The sequence below is a fragment of the Onthophagus taurus genome, chromosome 6 (genome assembly GCF_036711975.1).
Source record: "Onthophagus taurus isolate NC chromosome 6, IU_Otau_3.0, whole genome shotgun sequence".
NCBI lineage: Eukaryota > Metazoa > Arthropoda > Insecta > Coleoptera > Scarabaeidae > Onthophagus > Onthophagus taurus.
The window spans coordinates 21,258,413-21,278,380 of NC_091971.1; the positions used below are offsets into that span (position 1 = coordinate 21,258,413).

The 19,968-nt window shown below is 32.7% G+C and overlaps 2 protein-coding genes across 2 annotated transcripts; both read left to right on the forward strand.

Moving 5' to 3' along the window:
* Positions 1 to 5,119: 5,119 nt before the first annotated feature.
* On the forward strand, positions 5,120 to 8,037 carry LOC111422711 (uricase-like). Its single transcript, XM_023055927.2, has 4 exons — positions 5,120 to 5,425; positions 5,482 to 5,960; positions 7,311 to 7,621; positions 7,800 to 8,037. The coding sequence occupies exons 1-4, from the start codon at positions 5,397 to 5,399 to the stop codon at positions 7,977 to 7,979; spliced, it is 999 nt and encodes a 332-aa protein (XP_022911695.2). The 5' UTR covers positions 5,120 to 5,396; the 3' UTR covers positions 7,980 to 8,037.
* A 56-nt stretch (positions 8,038 to 8,093) lies between these two features.
* On the forward strand, positions 8,094 to 19,760 carry LOC111422709 (uricase-like). Its single transcript, XM_023055925.2, has 3 exons — positions 8,094 to 8,929; positions 19,159 to 19,469; positions 19,527 to 19,760. The coding sequence occupies exons 1-3, from the start codon at positions 8,380 to 8,382 to the stop codon at positions 19,701 to 19,703; spliced, it is 1,038 nt and encodes a 345-aa protein (XP_022911693.1). The 5' UTR covers positions 8,094 to 8,379; the 3' UTR covers positions 19,704 to 19,760.
* Positions 19,761 to 19,968: the final 208 nt, after the last annotated feature.

Genomic DNA, 19,968 nt, shown 5'->3' on the forward strand with positions numbered 1-19,968 from the left:
CCGAAACGCACATCTAAAGTCGTAACGTAATGGTTTGAACAAAATAATATAAATTGGATGACTTGGCCATCACAGTCACCAGACTTAAATCCTACAGAAAACTTATGGAAAATAGTAGACGATAAAATACGAAATAAAAATTACAAAAATTCAATTCAAATGCAATTCTGTTTAATTTCTATAAAAATAAAGCTATCTTTGTCGAATTACGACTACACAATTACTACATAATACACATTGCCATAGTAATGTAAAACCTGACGAAAAACATAAATTTAAAATTTAATATAAATAAATTAAAAGTTGGTCTACTTTTTTCCAATACTGTACGTGTAGTATTGGAGGGGATCAGATTTTTTTTCCATTCCTTTTAGTCATTCCGGGTCTCTATTTAAAACAGTAACTATGATACAACCACGAGCTTGTCTCTAATTCTCGTACCAGAAGGGACACCGATTGGCAATATCTTCGTAATGATTTTGGTCTATTAAAAAACATGTAATACTTTCTTTGTTCGAGACATCCTTATCACAATTTACAATCCAGATTTATATTTTTTGCTAATGTACAAAGAGGTTTATGCCTCGTTGCATCGTTACACCTGATTTTTAACATTTTTGTTGCTGGGAATGCGTTCTAGCCTATCATCGGGTGTGTGCAAACATCTTACATAATTCTAAATTTACCGTAGCAAGGCATTCTTCTTTTGGATTAAGAAAAGCCCACGTAATTACTCAAAAATTAGTAGGGGAGATCAGGGCACATTCGGACAGGGCAAATTCACCGCCCAAAATACTTGCAACAGTGTGCACGGTTGGACAAACATCGTCTTAGTTCTGTTAACGGCTGCTGTGAAAAGGTGGTGCCGGTATTTCAACAAATCTTTCTACACACTAAATTATAGTTTTTTATGCCAAGAGGTAAATATTTTCCACTTCTTAAGCTTCTAGATATTTTTTCGCTGATATTTTCTGAAATCTGTTTCATACAGCAAGCAACATCAAGCAATTTTCACTACGAATTCTAATGCTATTATAATGCTAACCTCAAAAATTGTATTGCTTATTGTTTCCACAAACTGCGTGCGAGGTACTTTCGGGCAATTTAACTGGGCCACATTCGGACTGTTCGAATGGGGCACATTCGGTCTCACTGTACACTGTCTCAATATATCCGGATTTGATTTATTTTATTATAAGTAGCTTTTAGCACTTATTTTTCTTCTAGAATGGTTCGCACATACATACGAAAAACTGAAAGAGCCAGTATATCAGAAATTGCCATACAAGCGGCAATAACTGCTATAGTTGAAACTGGAATGTCTGTTAGAATGGCGCTTCAGTACACAATATTCGAAAGTCGATACGTAATTAATAAGCATTTTATTGTTTTTGATAATTACAATTTTCCCCTTAATACATCCTAATATATATCATTAGTTCGTCTCTGTAGTCGACTCAATTCAAACAAGAAAATGTATACTTTTAAGGAGAATTAAAGACAAAATTTAAAACATTTTATGCTGCAAAATCTTATTTAGTGAGTGAAAATAATAGATTACACTGGTTTTTTTGCCAACAAAAATTTGTATACATAGTGATCATTTAATTGTTTTAATTCAAAAAATGACACCCACTAAAACCGAAAAATTTAAAACAAATCGCAAATCAGTAATAATTCTCCTATAGTTATAAATTATTTTATATCTAGGTCGGAAAGCTTTATTTGATTTTAATTGCAACACTTTGTCAGCAAGTGGCTTTGGCTACAATACAACGTCCCAGTGCAAGAACCTGATAGGATAGTATAAGTTATCAGCAAAATGTGAAATTTGAAATATTAATCAAGAATGATATAAAAAAAGATGTTTTCAAGTGAGATGCTGCTTATAATTATTTATAAATTTTATATGGAAATTGAAGCAAACAGTGTTAAACGTTAGGCGAAATACATGATTTATAATAATATAGTTTCTTGAATATCACTGATGAAAATTTTATCTTTAATGTGTATGGAAAGTAATTGTATCAGGCGGCATTTGGTAGAGTTATTACAACCTTGACAACCTAAACACAGCTTGAAAAAGAGAGTGTTTATTTAGATAACATTTTTTAGTGGCCGAAACGGTCGATTATTGGTAGGCGAAAATCAAAAACAAAAACTTAGGGGAATAATTTAATTACTGGAGAATATTGACACGGTGAACATTGAGACGAAATCAGAACGGTAAATATAACGCAATCATTATAAAATGCATAAAAGATGTTGTGAAGATTGAAACTAAGGGCCGCATTCAGAGACGATTCTACATCTAAAGTCGATACTTCAGGATCTCTTAAAAAGATTTCGTAAAAACCAAAATAGAGATTCTGGAAATGATAGCGATAATGATAAAAATACGTCTAAATATGCAGTAAGAAATGCGTTTAGTGGTCGAGAAAAAAATGAACTAAAACAATATTTAATTCAGACTTCCAATATGTATTTTGGGTTAACATACCAAAACACTCGTGCTTTGGCCCACGAATACGCAGTCAAGCTGGAAAAGAAACACCTTCCTTCGTGGTATACAAACAAAATGGCAGGCGAAGACTGGAGAACCTGAAAATACTAGCCTCGCAAGAGCTAGTGCTTTTAATCCAACTAATATGAAACAGTTTTTTATCAATTATAGGAAACTAATGGAGAAATACAACTTCACACCAGACCGGATTCTGAACTGTGACGAAACAAAACATAACAACTGTTCTACAGGCCCCTAAAGTAATTGCACAAAGCGGAAAGAAGCAGGTTGGGCAGGTGGTTTCTGGGGAGCGTGGTACATTAGTAACATTCTGCGGAAATATAGCGGCTTCTGGAGTTTCCTTGCCTCCTATTTACATCTTTCCCCATGTAAGAATAAAAGATGAATATCTGTATGGTTCAGCACCAGGCTCCGTGTGTTTTGGATCAAAGACTGGGTGGATGACTGCTGAAATTTTCCAATATTACACATAGTTGATAACCACGAGACGCAGAATAGCCTTGCAGTTATTTTATATTGTAGAGAAAACGGTATTAAACTACTTTCATTTCCGCCGCACTGCACCCACCAACTGCAGCCCCTAGATGTCGGGGTCTATGGGCCATTTAAATCAAGGTGTAAAGCATCATACAACGAGTTTTTGAGATCCAATCCTGGGACAACGATTAAAATAAATCACATTCCTCAACTTTAACGTGAACCATACTTGTCATCATTTACCCCTATAAACATCGTGAAAGCGTTTGCTAAAACGTGAATTTGGCCGCTAAATTCTCAAGTTTTCTCTGAAAATGATTACCTTCCAGCAATTGTTACTGACAGGCCTTTCAGCACACCCGTGGCAATTCAGGATTTAGATATTTCCATAGCAAAGCAAGAAGCAATGAGTGATTTGCCAGGTCCTTCTGGAATCCAAGCTACTACTGACATTATCAAGATGGTGACAAGTATTGTTGACGAGTTGCTTGTAAACGTATTCAAAGAGAGAAAGAAGAATTACACGGTTGCTGATATTCGCCCTTTTCCAAGAGCACCCTCACGAAAGATTGTACGTAAATCCAGGCAAGGAAGCTCCAAAATTTACACCGACACACCGCAAAAGGAACGAATTGAAGACATTGAAAGGGAGAAAATGAAACAAGCTAAGAAAAATGCTACAAGACAAGTCTTTCCAACAAAAAGTAAGAAATCAGAAAAAAAAAGGTGGTGCCCAAATTAAACACTGAAAAGAAAGTAAGTAAAGAAAAGAAATGGCAAAAGAAAACTCAAGATGAGACATCTTCATCTGATTCAGATCGAGGTTCCAAAAACAAAAAAAGGCAAATATTCTTCTGATTCATCACATCTAGACAACATGGAAGATTACCTAGAAGAAACTGATGTACCAGGCTTACTAGAGTTTGCAACAATAATTGAGATCGATAATTACATTTTTTTACATTTCCTACAAAAAAAGCATCAAATATTACATTGGCAAAATCCTAGCTGTTGATGATCGATCTGATGAATGCGAGGTCAGCTTTTTGAGAAAAAAAAGGCAATACAAGTTTTGTTTTCCCGAATATCTTGGACGTGTCAGTGGTCTCTAGGTCTGATGTCATTTTGAAATTGCCACAACCTATCAAGTCAAGCACTAGAAGAGTAAATGCAATAATTAAGTTTCCAATTAACTTAGATATGTACTACGTCATTGAATAAAGAGTTTGAATTCATTGTAGCTCGTTCTCATTCTTTTTTGTATTATAATTTTGGTCTCTTAGGTACTACACTGTCCGAATGTGCCTCGTGCATGGTCAAAGTGCACTTCTTTTATAAATATTACTGAGTGGAAAAATATGACCTATTTTTAAACTCTGAACGTTTTGTAACATGTATAATAGAGCATACTTTATTGTGTTACTAAAAGGTAGTAGCTATCTTTCATGTTTGATGAAATAGAGGCAGCTGATCAAATGTGCCCCGGTCTCCCCTACACCTTTTTCTACAAGTTATTATAATAATTGTAAAATCAGTCAAAATCATTTTACTTTAATATAAAACCAATTCCTTAACCAGGGGTTGAAATCACGAGACACCACTTTAACCACTATAATTAACTTGGCGACCTACGACGCGTCATGTAAAGTAACGGGGAAGGAAACATAATCGATTTGTGTATATCAGATACCAATATTTATCAACTTTCACATGTAGCAATATCAAACCTGGCGATTTGTACGCGGCAGAAATTGATGTAATGTAATTATGATTTTAATGACCATTATTTCAATAATTAATTAACTTGGTGAATACTACATAATACTACATAATTTAAAACAACAAACAATTAAAACACAATTAAAACACAAATTAGTTATATAATTATGAAAAACGAAATAAAGCAAACTATTTTGAAAACTATCTGTTATAAAATAAACTTTATATCGTGTAAAAAACAAAATCTCGTGACTGAGTTCATTCATCCGTTTCTTGTAGTAAGCAAAAACACGACGTCATTGTAAATACAACAAAAACGTCTATATCCAGAAGATGCACTTTGTTCGTTCAATCAAAGATTCCTTCCTTAAAATTGTAAGGAATAAAAGAAAAAGATTCAATGCCGTGATTAGTTTTGTCGCATTCCTCATTGTAACTGCCACGAATCGCTTTAAATGTTAACTAAGTTCTTGTTCTCCAAAAGAAAATATCGCGATAATCCCCTCCCGAAACTCCTACGCTTTTTTAGACTACATCGGATACTATATAAGAATTTGGAAACATTTTTAAGACAGCTATTTACTAATTTCTTTGGTTTGAAGAACCAGAATAAGAAAAACGTGAATTAAAACATTGGCAAAAAATTAAATAATTTTAATAATTTAATTTAATTGAAATGGCTTCAAAGTGGAGTAATAACACAAGGTAATTATTATAACATTTATAATTGGAGCGGTTTTAATTTAATTAAATAATTATAGAGCCCACGCAAAACCAAATAATGGCACAAGAAAGTTTCCACAAGGTACTTTTGACTATGTAAACCGTGATAAATACGAATTCGGTGATTATGGATATGGAAAAAATTCGGTGAAACTTCTTCATGTAGAAAGAAATAGCCCAAGGCATGCGATAAGAGAATACGAGGTCGATGTTCACTTAAAACTAAACTCACAATTAGATTATCTAGAAGGGAATAATAAAGATATTGTCGCTACTGATTCTCAAAAAAACACCGTTTATATTTTGGCGAAGAAAAATGGTATTAAAACACCCGAAGAATTCGGTTTGTTAGTTTGCAGTCATTTTTTATACACATACAAACATGTTATCGAAGTGAATGTAAAAATCGATGAGTATCCTTGGGAGCGATTAAAAGCCGATGATGAAGAACACAACCATGCCTTTGTGTTTAATCCTTGTGCGATTAGATTTGCTATGATTTCACAAAGAAGACATGGTAATTTCTTATTGATTCAAATTTCATCTTAAAACTATTGATATAGTAAAACCTCGGTTAACATTATCTATTTAATACATCAGTATATTTAAATTAAAATGTTAGTACTCGTAGATAGAATCCAACTCGGGTTATTCCTCAAGTTACTCTATTCCATGTTCATAGATAAACTTGGGTCTATACGATGTATAAATCAAGAATGGTTGTATATTTTCATTGACCAAAAAGTAGAGTTAACACTAGACCTAATACAAGAAACATTCGGATTAAGCCGTCTCTTTAGAACGCTAAACTCGAATGTTTCTAGTTCTAGGTCTAGTGTTAGTTTTAGTTTTATTTGTTATTCAGCGTTAGATTGTTGTATATTTTTCATTGAACTAAAACTAGAATTAACACTAGATCTAGAACTAGAAATATTCGGGTTTAACCGTGTGTCTATATTTTTATAGAATTAAAAGTGAAACTAACTCTAATTCTAGGTCTAGTGTTAGTTCTAATGGTAGTGTTAGTTCTAGATTTAGTTGTTATTCAACGTTAAATTGTTATATATTTTTACAGAACTAAAACTGGAACTAACACTAGATCTAGAACTAGAATCATTCGGGTTTAGCCGTACGTCTCTTAAGACGGCTAAACCCAAATGATTCTAGTTCTAGCTCTAGTGTTAGTTCTAATGATATAAAATTAGAACTAACAATAGACCTAGAACTGGTAACATTCGGGTTTAGCCGTGCGTCTATATTTTTATAGAATTAAAACTGAAACTAACTCTAGTTCTAGGTTTAGTATTAGTTCTAATGGTAGTGTTAGTTCTAGATTTAGTTGTTATTCAACGTTAGATTGTTATATATTTTTATAGAACTAAAACTGGAACTAACACTAGATCTAGAACTAGAATCATTCGGGTTTAGCCGTACGTCTCTTAAGACGGCTAAACCCAAATGATTCTAGTTCTAGCTCTAGTGTTAGTTCTAATGGTATAAAAGTAGAACTAATACTAGACCTAGAACTGGAAACATTCGGGTTTAGCTATGCATCTATATTTTTATAGAATTGGAAGTGGAACTAACTCGACAATTTTTAGTTCTAGGTCTAGTGTTAGTTCTAGTTTTAATTGTTATTCACCGTTGGTATAGCGATTGTTATATATTTTTATGGAACTAACAGTGGAACTAACACTAGACGTAAAAGTTGAACCATTCTGGTTTAGCCGTCTTAAGAGACGCACTCCTAAACCCGAATGCTTTTAATTCTAGGTCTAGTTAGTTGTAGTTTTAGTTATGTCGAGGTTTTACTGTATTATGTAAATCTTGTTCTAGTTATTTAAAATTATTTTTCTGTTGTTAATAGGTTCCCCAATTATTGAATCTGGATTAAAAGATTTAAGAGTTTTGAAAACAACACAATCAGCTTTTAAAGATTTTATCCAAGATGGTTATAGAACATTACCCGATACAAACAATAGAATTTTTAGTACTATTGTAACCGCAACGTGGACATTTTCAACAGCGGATGGTGTGGATTTTGATTCGGCTTGGAATTCAGTTAGGGATTGCATTATCGATAAATTCGCTGGTAATCCTGAAACGGGGATATTTTCACCATCAGTTCAAAATACGTTGTATTTAGCTGAAAAAATGATATTGGATAAAATCCCACAGGTAAATATAATCCATAAAAATCTTTACATCTAAAATTAAGCTACTTTTACTTAATATGCGATAATTTTGAATTAATATATATTGATATTTTAATTATCACATAAAGTATTTTTATAGTATTACTTTAATAAACACATCATTCTAAGAAATTGTTATCTTAAAAAAATATATGTTTTAGGTTTCCAAAATAGAAATGGCAATGCCAAACAAACATTACTTTGAAGTAGACATGACGAAATTTCCAGCTCACGTAGTGGAAGGAGAGGATAAAAACAACGAGGTCTACTGGCCTATTGATAAACCATCCGGAATTATTTACGCAGAGTTATTACGGAAAGATATTACGTCAAAATTATGAAATAATAACGTAAAAATATTATCCGTATTAAATAACCTCTTTGTTTTAAATAACAAAACATGTTATTCCAGTCTTTTTTAAAATACCTTTTAAAATCCGCATGGTCGCAAAAGTTCAAACCGATCCTTAGAAAAATCTTAAAGCTTTTCCCTTCCTATATTTTAAGCTTATCTTTCTCGTTACTTGTTACTCACAAAGCCATTTTATTTTCTTCACAAAACAACCTAAAATATAATAAGTTAAGATTCCAGGAAACTACAAAATTTATAAACAAAAACTTTGATAATTCTTTATCGTGTCTCCTCGTGGAAAATGCCACTGTTGAAATTACCAACTCGGGTCAAAAGCCTTATGCAAGTAAACATATTATTTTTTTAAACAACACATATAAATTGCTCGCATGGACGATAACCATATTAGTGCATTTGATTTTGATGTAAAAATGAGTACTTCTCGGTTGGAAAATGGAAATAAATTTGGTATCGCGCGAGGAATAACATCACACCATCCACAAGGTACCTTTGAATACCTAAACCGTGAAAAATACGAATTTGGCGATTATGGTTATGGAAAAGATCATGTTAAATTGTTACACGTGGAAAGATGTGGGGCGAAACATACAATAAGGGAATATGAAGTTGATGTTCACTTAAAATTGAGTACTCATTCGGATTATTTGGAGGGAGTTAATAAGAATATAATCGCTACAGATTCGCAGAAGAATACGGTGTATATTTTGGCAAAGAAAAGCGGTATTAAAACTCCCGAAGAGTTTGGTTTGAATTTGTGTGGACATTTTTTGTATACTTATAAACATGTTAGTGAAGTTGAAATCGTTATTGAAGAGTATCCATGGGAAAGATTGAAAGTTGATGATCAAAATCATCAACATGCTTTTGTATTTTCACAAACATCTACGAGATTTGCTCATATATCACAAAGAAGAAATGGTAATTTTATTTTGATTATTTAGATAAGATTTTATTAACATTTCAAGTCAAAATGTATTCTTTAATTTACGATTATTTAACCAGTTATAAAATATTTGATAATAACATAGGAAGTGTATAAGAAACTATCTTATGTTTATCAAAAAATTAGATTTCTTATATCCTGAGCATCTTCTGATTTTTACACGTTTATTTACTTTGTTTAAATATAAACAGTGCATTGGGTTTAATTTTTTTCATATCTTACACTTACTCTTATAAGTAGACCTTACATTTATAATTTATCTGACATAAGGCAAGCTATGTATCCATAAATTCTTTGCTTTCTATTTTACTTCTTATTGAAGCATTATCAACATTCTATTCATCAGACCAGTATCTGACGCATTAAGGTCTATGAATTAACCCACCCTTTTACCCTTTTTTGACGTACTCTTCCAATAATGTTAAGCGACATTGCACAAGTAGAGATTATGTAAATTACTTAAAATTTGCAAGAAATTTCCGCATCATACCTCTCCATGTCTTTCGCACATTAGATCACTCTGTAAATGAAATTTAAAAAACTCGAAGTAGTTTTGTATAACTTTGTACAATGTATGGAAGACTCGTGTACGTTGGTACTGCCTCTAACTTTATTTTGTAGAAAGGTTCAAGTTTGTGGGTTATAAACACATTTGTAATCTAAACACTTTTAATAAATAACTTTTGATATGTCCTTTTTAACATAATAAATAAAATAAAATAGAGTTATGTTACTTCATCACAGTTATAGTCCGTTCACATATTTTTGATACACTACAGGTTTTAAAATTTAGGAAGCTGTAAATTTAGTCCAGATCTGTTTATTCTGTGAAATTACATTCAAATTTTGTTGTTCTTCGAGCAACAGCTTTGTTAAATTGGATATCTTAAACTTGTGTTCATTTCGATCCAACTGTATAAATGGATTTTCAATTTCAGATGATTCATATTAGGTGACCGGTAGTGACATAAATTATCTTTTTAACGAAAAATTATATGGTAGCAAACTTATTCATATGACAAATAAAGAAGAAAATAAAGAAAATAGTATGTAGCTATTTACATGACCTAATAAATTATAAGCTTCACACTGCTGCTGTAACTCAAAATCATAACTTAATCGTAATTAACACAACCAGTTTTTAGTTAGTTTTTTGTTTTTAGTAATTGTTTAGTAAGTACAAACACCCAATCCACGCTATCTCAGAATAGTGCTGCGCGTATCAAGGCTTTCCATGTTAACATACAAGGTCTTCGTAATAAAGTTAATGAATTCGAAGCTTATTTATGTCATAACGTGTGTAATTTTGATTTTTCATATACAGGGTAAGTCAGAAAGAATGGGAAATCCGAATACCGGAGATACTAGACAGCAAAATATGATAATTTAACGTACCATCTCTTATACAAATGTCAGTGGTTTTCGAGGCATAGGGTGTTGAAAGTTAAATTCTTATTTCGAAATTTCCTGATAATTTTGAAGGTTTTTGTACTATTAACATAAAATTTGGTAGTTTTATATTTTCGAGCATGAGAAATACGAATTTGAAACTTGTTTTGTTATTGCTCGTAGAGGGCGCTAGATACACGTTGCTCGTTTGATAAATCAAATCATAAGTTTTTTGGCTCGACAGCTACGACCAATAAGAGCTGCAAATCACAAAGAGCATTCAATTTTACATAAAAAGGGTACTCTTATTGAAGTGGTTTAAGTCTATCGATTTTCGAATTATTTACTTTTAAACGTTTAAATGTATTTTTTCTTCTTAAATATTTACTTTTTAACATAAGCAATGTTGGGTTATTTTTCCGCTTATGTTTCGACAATTGCCTGTTAATTGTCAACATTGATCTAATTTCCGTGTGCAATAATCATTTTTACCAACAATAAAGTTATTACCAATTTGAAAATGCCACGACATAATGAGTTTTCTAATAGTGAGAAATCCAGATTTAAGTCCACTGGATTTTTGAAAATGGTCACAATATTCTATTGTTATTAATTAATTGTTATTGTTATCGATTATTAATTATTATCGTTACTAATTGCTATAGTTACTATGTGTTATTGATTTTAAATGTTAACCTTAAAATTACTTTGAAACAATTAAAAGCAGATAACTTGGAAACTAGTAGACTTAGACAATGTAAGCAAGAGTACCTTTTTTGTGCAGAATTGAAAACTCCTTCAGATTTCTGGTTCTAATTCACCATACCTCAACTGACAAAATAGTTATGACTTGATATCTCAAACGCACAGTGTGTATCTAGCGCCCTCTACGAGTAATCACAAAACAAATATCAAATTCGTATTTGTCATGCTCGAAAACATCTAACTAGCAAATTTAACTTTCAACACCCTGTGTATTAAAAACCCCCGACATTTATAAGACATGTTAGGTTAAATCGTCATATTTTGGTGTCTAGTGTCTCCGGTATTCGGATTTCCCATTCTTTCTGACTCATCCTGTATAAATGAGCAATGGCTTTGTGGGGATGAATTGAGTAATAGCGGAAGAATTGGAAAGTAGAACTCGACTACTACTTTTGAACGATCTGAGCGCATACGTCGGGGTGTTTTAATATTAAGTAAACCCGACCTTAAATGCAGTACTTTGGAATGTGTTAATGAATTATTTGTGGAATTGCATTGTGAATTAACTGCATCGCGTTGTGAATCATATGATATCACTGTCAGGTTGTATAGGTCTCCATCTGGAGACTTTGATTCATTTTGCACAATAATTTCTGAAGCTTTGCATAAATTAAGTAATTATAAACAAATTATCATTTGCGGCGATTTCAACGTCAGAGTTGACACATCTGATGGTGCTGCAGTGAGCTTCTGTAACCTCTTCAGTTCTTACAGCTTTATAAGAACCATAAACGAGGCAATTAGGTTGAGCAACTGCCTGGACAACATATTTATTAATTTTTCTCTTAATCTTTTCGAAACAAGAATCATTGTGCCCAAGGCATTGTTGTGCCTATCCATCCTGTAAACCGTGTAAGCTATACTAGTATTGGTGGTGTGATTTTTTTTGATACTTTTGTCAATTATGGATGGGAGTTGTTGGATGATGGTTCATTGGGTTTGACATTTTTCTCAAGTGCTTCACTACTAACTATCCTGAACGTAAATGTATGTACAGTTAGAACTAAAGATAATAATATCGTATGGTTTAATGATTCCCTGAGACGATTAAGATTAGGGCTTCAATTTGTCTCGGAGCTTTATAAAATGCGAAAACCTGAAGATTTGTTAGCCCTAAGGAATAAAATACGATCGGACTACAGAAAAGCTTTAACAATTTATAAAAAAACATTCTGTTAGTCAATTTATTCAGAAATCAAATAATAAGACAAACGCCAGCTGGGAATTGATAAATGCCAACATCAATCGACAAGGAAAATCCCTAATTGATTTTGATCCTGATGTATTAAATAAATACTTTGTTGAGCTACCTGTAAATATAGTAAACTCATTGCCAGCTATGGCTGATACACCTCTCAGCATGTGTTATGTAACTCGACACACGAAAACAAGGTTTACCCTGACAGACGTATCACCCATCGAAGTACGTCAACTGCTTAAAGATCTAAAGAACAGCCACACTAAAGATATATGCGGTATTTCATCTAATTTTATCAAGAAAAACATCAGCTTATACGCGTCGCCTTTAACTAAATTAGTAAATTTCGCCTTTAATACCTGTCAATTTCCAGATCTTTTAAAACTAGCATCTGTTGTTCCTGTATTCAAAGGCGATGATTCCAAAGATGTTGGCAATTATCGACCTATTAGCATATTAGTATCGACTTTCTCAAAAATTTATGAACGCATATAGAACTATGTAGAGTGTAGAGCATAACAATTTGTTGTACAAGAACCAATTCGGTTTTCGTAAGGGCGTGGGCACAAAGGATGCAGTAGTGAAGTTTGTAAAGTTTTGCTTAAATACCTTTGAGGAAGGGGAGCACTGTGTTGTCATATTCTTGGACCTGTCGCGAGCGTTTGACTGCGTCTCCCATTCAATTTTGCTTCAAAAACTTAATAACATTTACAATTTCGATAACTGTAGCCTTAATCTCATTAAATCATTTTTATCAAACAGATTTCAACAAGTAAATTTTAATCAAAAAACTCTGGTAATATACCAGTTGAACGGGGTTTCCCGCAGGGCTCAATTCTGAGGCGTTTACTCTTTCTGCTCTTTTTTAATGATTTTCCATTCTATATTGGTAGCAGTGCTGACTGCTACCTTTATGATAACGACGCCACCCTGTTAATTAGGGGTCGGAACATCGATGAGGTCCTTGAATTGTCGCACAGTGTCCTGAATAGGGCTCACGAGTGGACCGTAGCCAATGAGCTCTCGCTAAATGACTTAAAAACAGTTAAAATGACATTTAGTCTTAGAAATTCAAGTATTTTGAACCACAGTTACACAAGGTTCTTAGGGGTGTATATTACACCACCTAATTCAAAATTTGATGATCATGCTACCATAATAGGGGAAAGATAAGTCGTAGTGTTTTTGCATTGAGACGCCTGATGGGTGTAGTTTCGCTGGATGTAGCTAAGTTGGCGTATTACGCGTTGGTGTATTCCATGGCAACCTACTGCATTTTGGTGTGGGGTAATAGCCCTTCTAGCGCACATATTTTCAAATTGCAACGACGTGCTGTTTATGTCCTGAGCAATGTGGGTTACAAACTTTGCACTCATCCAGCTAATTTCAATTCAAAAACTTCAGTATTCTTATGATTCCTTGTGAGTTTATACTTGAGTCTATACTTTATGCAAACAGCAACAAGTCAGTGTACCAAGTTCAATCTGAGGTGCATGGATACGGGACTAGGGGTAGACACAACTTCAGGCCGAAATGTTTTTTTTGTTTGAATATGTCACAACGGGGACCGGAATTCACATCCCAGCAGTTGTTCAATCGATTGTCTCTTAACACCCGATGTTTATCAAATGTAGCTCTGAAAAAAGCGTAGGAAAGAGGTTAAGTGTTTAATGTTAATTATTTTGTTTTTCTTTTCTTCCTTTTATTTTTTGTTATGATTGACGAGTGCAAGAGAATTGGTCTTTCTTAGAAACACAATAAAGTTATTATTATTATTATTACTAAGAGAGGACAGTTTTAAATAAGCCACGATTGCACAATTTCTGACTTTTGCCAAGGATTGCTATTTTGATAAAAGCGAAAACTATTTCGTATTCAAGTTTTTTAACATTTTCAAGCAAAGTTTGCTGTACAATTTGCAGGTATATAATTTTGTCTATAAATACAAAATTCTAGACGTTCGCTTTTAAATTTTCCTTTTTCTGCTTGTTATTTGGTTTGTGCCAGATATAAGACAAACCGTCGGAGAATAAAATATTACATTTTGTACTTAAAAAGCAATCTAACGAGAGCTAAATGGCAGGAGCGAGATGGAACATTTCTCGAGATTACACATTGATGTCAAGTTCATCCATGTATGACCCTACAAATGTTTTTCAAACATTACACAATAGCGAATTCCATTGACACTTGATTGGTCACTTTTTATTATTGTAATAGAGTAGCCTACTGACACAGCCATTAATTCAAACATGAGCTTCATTGCTGAAGTTTTTTTTTGAAATTTAGCAGAACCCGATCTTAGAAGTTTAAGCGCTTCAAATGATGAAGAGGGTTTAGTTAGATAAGTGACACTTATTTCATGTTTTATGTCATAACCGTTGAGCGGTTTTTAAGGTGCTTTAAGGCTTTTAGCTACTATACGTAATTTAAATTTTACTCTAGGTTGTTTATTCAATTTTTAATCGTGTTGTCTGACAGAACAGGTTGGTTTCATCGTTTGTTGAAATGTCGTGGAAAGGCACGTGGCGTTTATGCTAAATTCCGGTCATTTTGATAATGCGCTCTAACTGCGTATCCTCGTTGTTCGCCCGTTCAACGATCTATTGTAAACTAAGTGGCATGACATTTCGGTCATGATAGGCCAGCGATTCACTCCCCCACTAGTTAAAATGAGCTGCCAATACCACGTAAATGACGGATTTTGTGTTTACACCTTTACAATGCCACATATTTGTCAACAATAAATGAAAACTTAGAAGATGTGAGTGAAATTTTAAGTTTTTACCTCAAAGGATAGTTATCACCAACTAGACACATTCACCAATCATATGTACGTTGTGCTATACTCGAAAAAAGTCCATTTAATATATCCATGTACAATTTTCATATAAGGTTTTATTCATACTGTTCTACTGTATCCTGGTTGGTGATTATAGCGCAGAGGAAAAAAGAATATTTTAGTTTGGCATTTAGTAAGCTTCAACATATAGTGGCTCATTATCGACTTTGTTAGCCATTTCTGAATATTATACACAAACCTTTACAAACATGACTATATTTAAGTTTAAGTTGATCCAGGTTATCGTTAATAAATATGCTAATAAGGACATTTTACATTTCTGTTTAGGACTGTTTAGAAATGTAAGAAGTAGTGTGATTAAACTGAGACTACTTGTAAATGAGTTTCTATATCGATCACTGGATACTTTTTTTAAAATCCTATGCAAATTTACTATAGAGGTTAATTATTGGGTATAGCAGGGTTATAGTTAAAAGAGAAAAGTTTTTCTTGGATAACGTTGAACTGCTTAATCTTTAATAGAAGACTTAAAAAAGAGTGGGTGTGATCATATTGGTTAAAACTTTCATACCGGGAAATTAATAATATAAAGAAAATAAGTGTAGAGCCAATGCCCAATTAACTTGGGGAAGAAATTATAGTTATATAAGTGTATAGAGCAATTTCTGAAGTGGTGAATATCTCTTTTGTACAATTTGAGCACGCTCTACGAGCGACGCCTACATTTTAGTTATGTAGAACACGATCACTGGTTGCAACAAGTTGGCTTGACTTTGCATCACTATATTATGTAGATAACATTCATCAATATACCTCTAAGATGCAACAAAACCATTAGTGTACAATTGATTCTGTTTGATTATTATTTTCAAATTATGCAAATACATACAGAATGTCATACAGAATAATTTCAGTTAAAAGCAGCATTTTACAGAAAGACTACAGGTAGTGAATTGGGTTTCTATTATTCACTATTTTGATATTTTATTATGTTTTCCTTAATAAATTGTATCGTATACATAAAGAATGTTTTTCGATAACTGGTGCATTCCAACAATTAAAAGAAGCGAAAAAGAATCCAAGTCGGAATATGGAAACCTGATAACATCGAAGCTGCCGAAGCCGCTGATAATATACAAAAAGAGTCATTTGGAATGTTGTAAATAATGAGAGTCAAATGCCAAAATTAGGGAAAAATTGCATGGAAATAAAATAAAAAATCATAATATCAATAAATATTTGGCAGAAGATGCCAAAAATCTCCTAGGATAGATGACCAGATTGATTCTTGAGCACTATCGACATAAAATGCTCTGAGTCGTCTTTCTGAGGGTATTGGATCATCATGAAATAATTAATATAATGAGCAATATAAACTATAAGAGAGGTATATTTCCCGATAATGGTTCATATCAGATCATATTTAAATAGGTACACACTTTACACGGTATGTAGTATGGGTATACAGGAGGAATAACCACGATTCCTATAAAAGAAATATGTTTTTGCACCATAAGTATGTCAAAAAATAAGAACAACCTCTGAGATTTGAGCCGTGGTGAGTTCATGGGGCGAAATGAGTGGTAGTAAACATGGTGTGCCAATAGGATTAATGGTCCCATTAATATGTATTTGAAGATTCTTTAATATAATGTAATGTTTCTACGTGATGAACACGTATGTACAAAATATTTTGAGCTGGATACCTCTGGATACTAACGTGAATTGAATGGAAACAATGAATGTATAGGGTGCATAATGTATAGGGTAGCAGTATATGGTATTGTCATTTGGGATTCTTTAATTCCCATCAAAAAACTTTTTCTTCTACAGAAGCTTTGCATAAGTGCTTTTAAGAATATTACAATATACAGGGTGTATCAGGTATGAGTAGAAAAAGTTTGAGGGGTTATAGGTCTTCTCTTTCTGAATAAAAAATTCTTATAACACAATGTCCCATTCTTTCCCATTCTTAAGATATGATACGATAAAGTTAAGGGTTTGAAAGTTTAAGTACTGCTGTATAAAGAATTATATTAAGCAGGCTTTGTTTATGTATAATATATAATAATATATATATATATATAATATAGCTTTAATTTGACACATAAAAGTCATTCTTGAGATATTTTTTTAGAGGCTATTTACTTTATACCAATAAATTTATCACTTCTGTTTTATCACTCTTTAATGTGAAAATTTACAAAAATTTTGGTTTTAATAAATAAACTTGCTTATTGTATCAACAACAACAAATTACAAAACTAGAAACAAATTACAAATTGTAAAGCAAAGCCTGCTTAGTATAATTCATTAACCAGTAGTACTCAAACGTGTGAACCCTTAACTTTATCGTATCATATCTTAAGAAGGACAAAGAATGGGAAATTGTGTTATAAGAATTTTTATTCAGAAAGAAGATAACCCCTCACATTGTTTCTACTCATACCTGATACACCCTGTATAGTATATTGTGAGTATAATATATATATACTCACAATATGTTGCACTAATTATTGTGTTGTAGTTTAGAATAAATCCATAGATTTTTTAAGTAATGTTTATTTGTTTAAAGTCATTGGATTTTCTTTTTGGTTTCTGATTCTTAGACAACTACTTGCGTAGAGGTGTACTTTTAAAGATATTAAGGGTTAACATAAAGTTTAACTTTCTTCTCTTGTGGGCAGCATGGAACCTTGTCTCAGTAGTTTCCAAACTCAGACAAGATTCTTCTATTTGTTATTCAACCCCCACTGGTTGGTTATTATGAGATTTCCATCTTCGATTCTTTTAAAAAATTAAAAATCTTCTTAATTATTCATACCGTAGCGGGAAAATTGTCACCATCGTATAGGAGGTCTTCTAGAGGGTCTGTTTGCTCTTGGGAGGTTACGTTTAATTATCCTTGGTAGTCTGGAGGCTTTTATACTTTAAACCTTGCTAGCATTTTCTGATCTTGTCTTTATCGCGAATATCAAGACAAGTCTTATATGTATATGCAAATCTATTTTCTAGGGATATAGACTTGTTTTATCACATTATGTCCTTCATTCTGATATCTGATATCAAAGCTGCTTTCGTTGTTTGAGCCATAACTTTTTCTTGGAGATTCCTCCTGCTCGTAATATTGATGCCAAAGTATTTAAAACTCATCACCTGTTCTATAGACCTGTTGTATACTGTCAAAATTAGAGATATTATTTTCGGCACAGCATTCTCTGAATGTTATCTTCGTTAACAGACAATGGGATAGCATCGTTTGCATATCAAAACATTTTCATTTCTTTGTTTTCCAACTAATAACCCTTTCCAACTCTTTTCACGTCAGTTATTATTTCGTCTCCCCGTGTTATGCCTTTTTTTATGGCTACTCTGCGTGCCACTCCTTTTTCTGTTCTTATGCTTGTCCAGTTATTGGTGTTCAGTTCCACGCCAATATTTATTATATTAGGATGCAATTTTTTTGCAGGAGTCTCACAACATCGAGAAGCCTTCCTCGATCAAATTCTTTTGTAATGTCAACATAACACTTGTACGCGTCTTATTATGAATATAGCGTTGACCTATTTTTCCTGAAGCGTTGCTGCTCCTCACAGGTGCCGGAAATGGAAATTTCTTCTTCGAGAATCTTGGTAAATAGCTTCAATGTCGAGCTTAGCAGGCTACGATAGATCAAATAGGATCTTTGTTAAGAAAAATTAAATATCCCTTCCGAGATTATCTTTAGATCTATAAAAAGAAAGTAAATAATCTTAAAAAAACATTTTCATTGACCTTCATAGCTCTGACCTAATTTAACGTTAACATCATTTAATTCACCACGTTTTATCATTAAAAAGGTTTATATAAACTAATTCCAATATGAACTTCAATACATTTTGATATCTAAAGTTTATTAATTTTGCTTTAAATAAAGTTCCATGTATTAGCCTCATTTGATAAATACTTTAATTATAATAACCACATCCTGAATTTAATCGACGGCGTTTATTATAGTTAAGAAAGAAATGAATGCAATATTTTTTAAAAACATTTTTGCACGTCTTTAGAATCACCTATAATTAGAGCTGGCCTTAAAGGACTTCGCGTACTGAAAACAACACAATCAGCTTTCACTGATTTCATTCAAGATGGTTATAGAACATTACCGGACGTTAAAGATCGGATCTTTAGCACCGTTGCTTTCGCCACGTGGGAATACTCAACAGCAAACGGCGTCGATTTCGATGAAGTTTGGCACGAAGTTAGGGATTGTATTCTAGGACAATTTGCCGGACATCCTGAAACTGGAATTTTTTCACCTTCCGTACAAAACACTTTGTATTTAACAGAAAAAATGATTTTGGATAAAGTTCCACAGGTAGAAAGTTTAAAAAGTTTCTCTTACAAAAATTAATTTTTGGTGCTTTTTTTTTAGATAAGTAGAATTTATATGAGTATGCCCAACAAACATTATTTTGAAGTAGATATGTCCATATTTCCAAGTCACGTTATAGAAACGAATGATAATAAAGAAGTTTATTTTCCAGTTGATAAACCGTCAGGAATAATTTACGCCGAACTTTTAAGAAAAGACGTTTTATCAAAGTTATAAACTGTGATAAACTCATTCTTGTTAAGAATAAATCGTAATAAAACCGATTATTACTAATTTTTACTATTTATTTCTCTGATTCACTCAGAAAAACCAAAAACTCCACTCCTTTTCCTTATTTTACAAAAACACTTTCTCTTTTGCTAATATTTAAAACCGAAATAAACAATAAGTTGTGACGCGTTTATGACTAAATAAATATCGTTTCCTTTCTCCGAAACAACGTGTCAACATGTGAAGCTTAATAATAAGCAAAATTGCGGTT

What these genes read in the sequence shown, in the direction of transcription:
- LOC111422709 (XM_023055925.2), top strand. Translation starts at nt 8,380, where the DNA reads ATGGACGATAACCATATTAGTGCATTTGATTTTGATGTAAAAATGAGT. An exon ending in TATATCACAAAGAAGAAATG is followed by an intron (nt 8,930 to 19,158) that starts GTAATTTTATTT and finishes GCACGTCTTTAG; the next exon opens with AATCACCTATAATTAGAGCT. An exon ending in TTTTGGATAAAGTTCCACAG is followed by an intron (nt 19,470 to 19,526) that starts GTAGAAAGTTTA and finishes CTTTTTTTTTAG; the next exon opens with ATAAGTAGAATTTATATGAG.
- LOC111422711 (XM_023055927.2), top strand. Translation starts at nt 5,397, where the DNA reads ATGGCTTCAAAGTGGAGTAATAACACAAG. An exon ending in AAGTGGAGTAATAACACAAG is followed by an intron (nt 5,426 to 5,481) that starts GTAATTATTATA and finishes AAATAATTATAG; the next exon opens with AGCCCACGCAAAACCAAATA. An exon ending in GATTTCACAAAGAAGACATG is followed by an intron (nt 5,961 to 7,310) that starts GTAATTTCTTAT and finishes TGTTGTTAATAG; the next exon opens with GTTCCCCAATTATTGAATCT.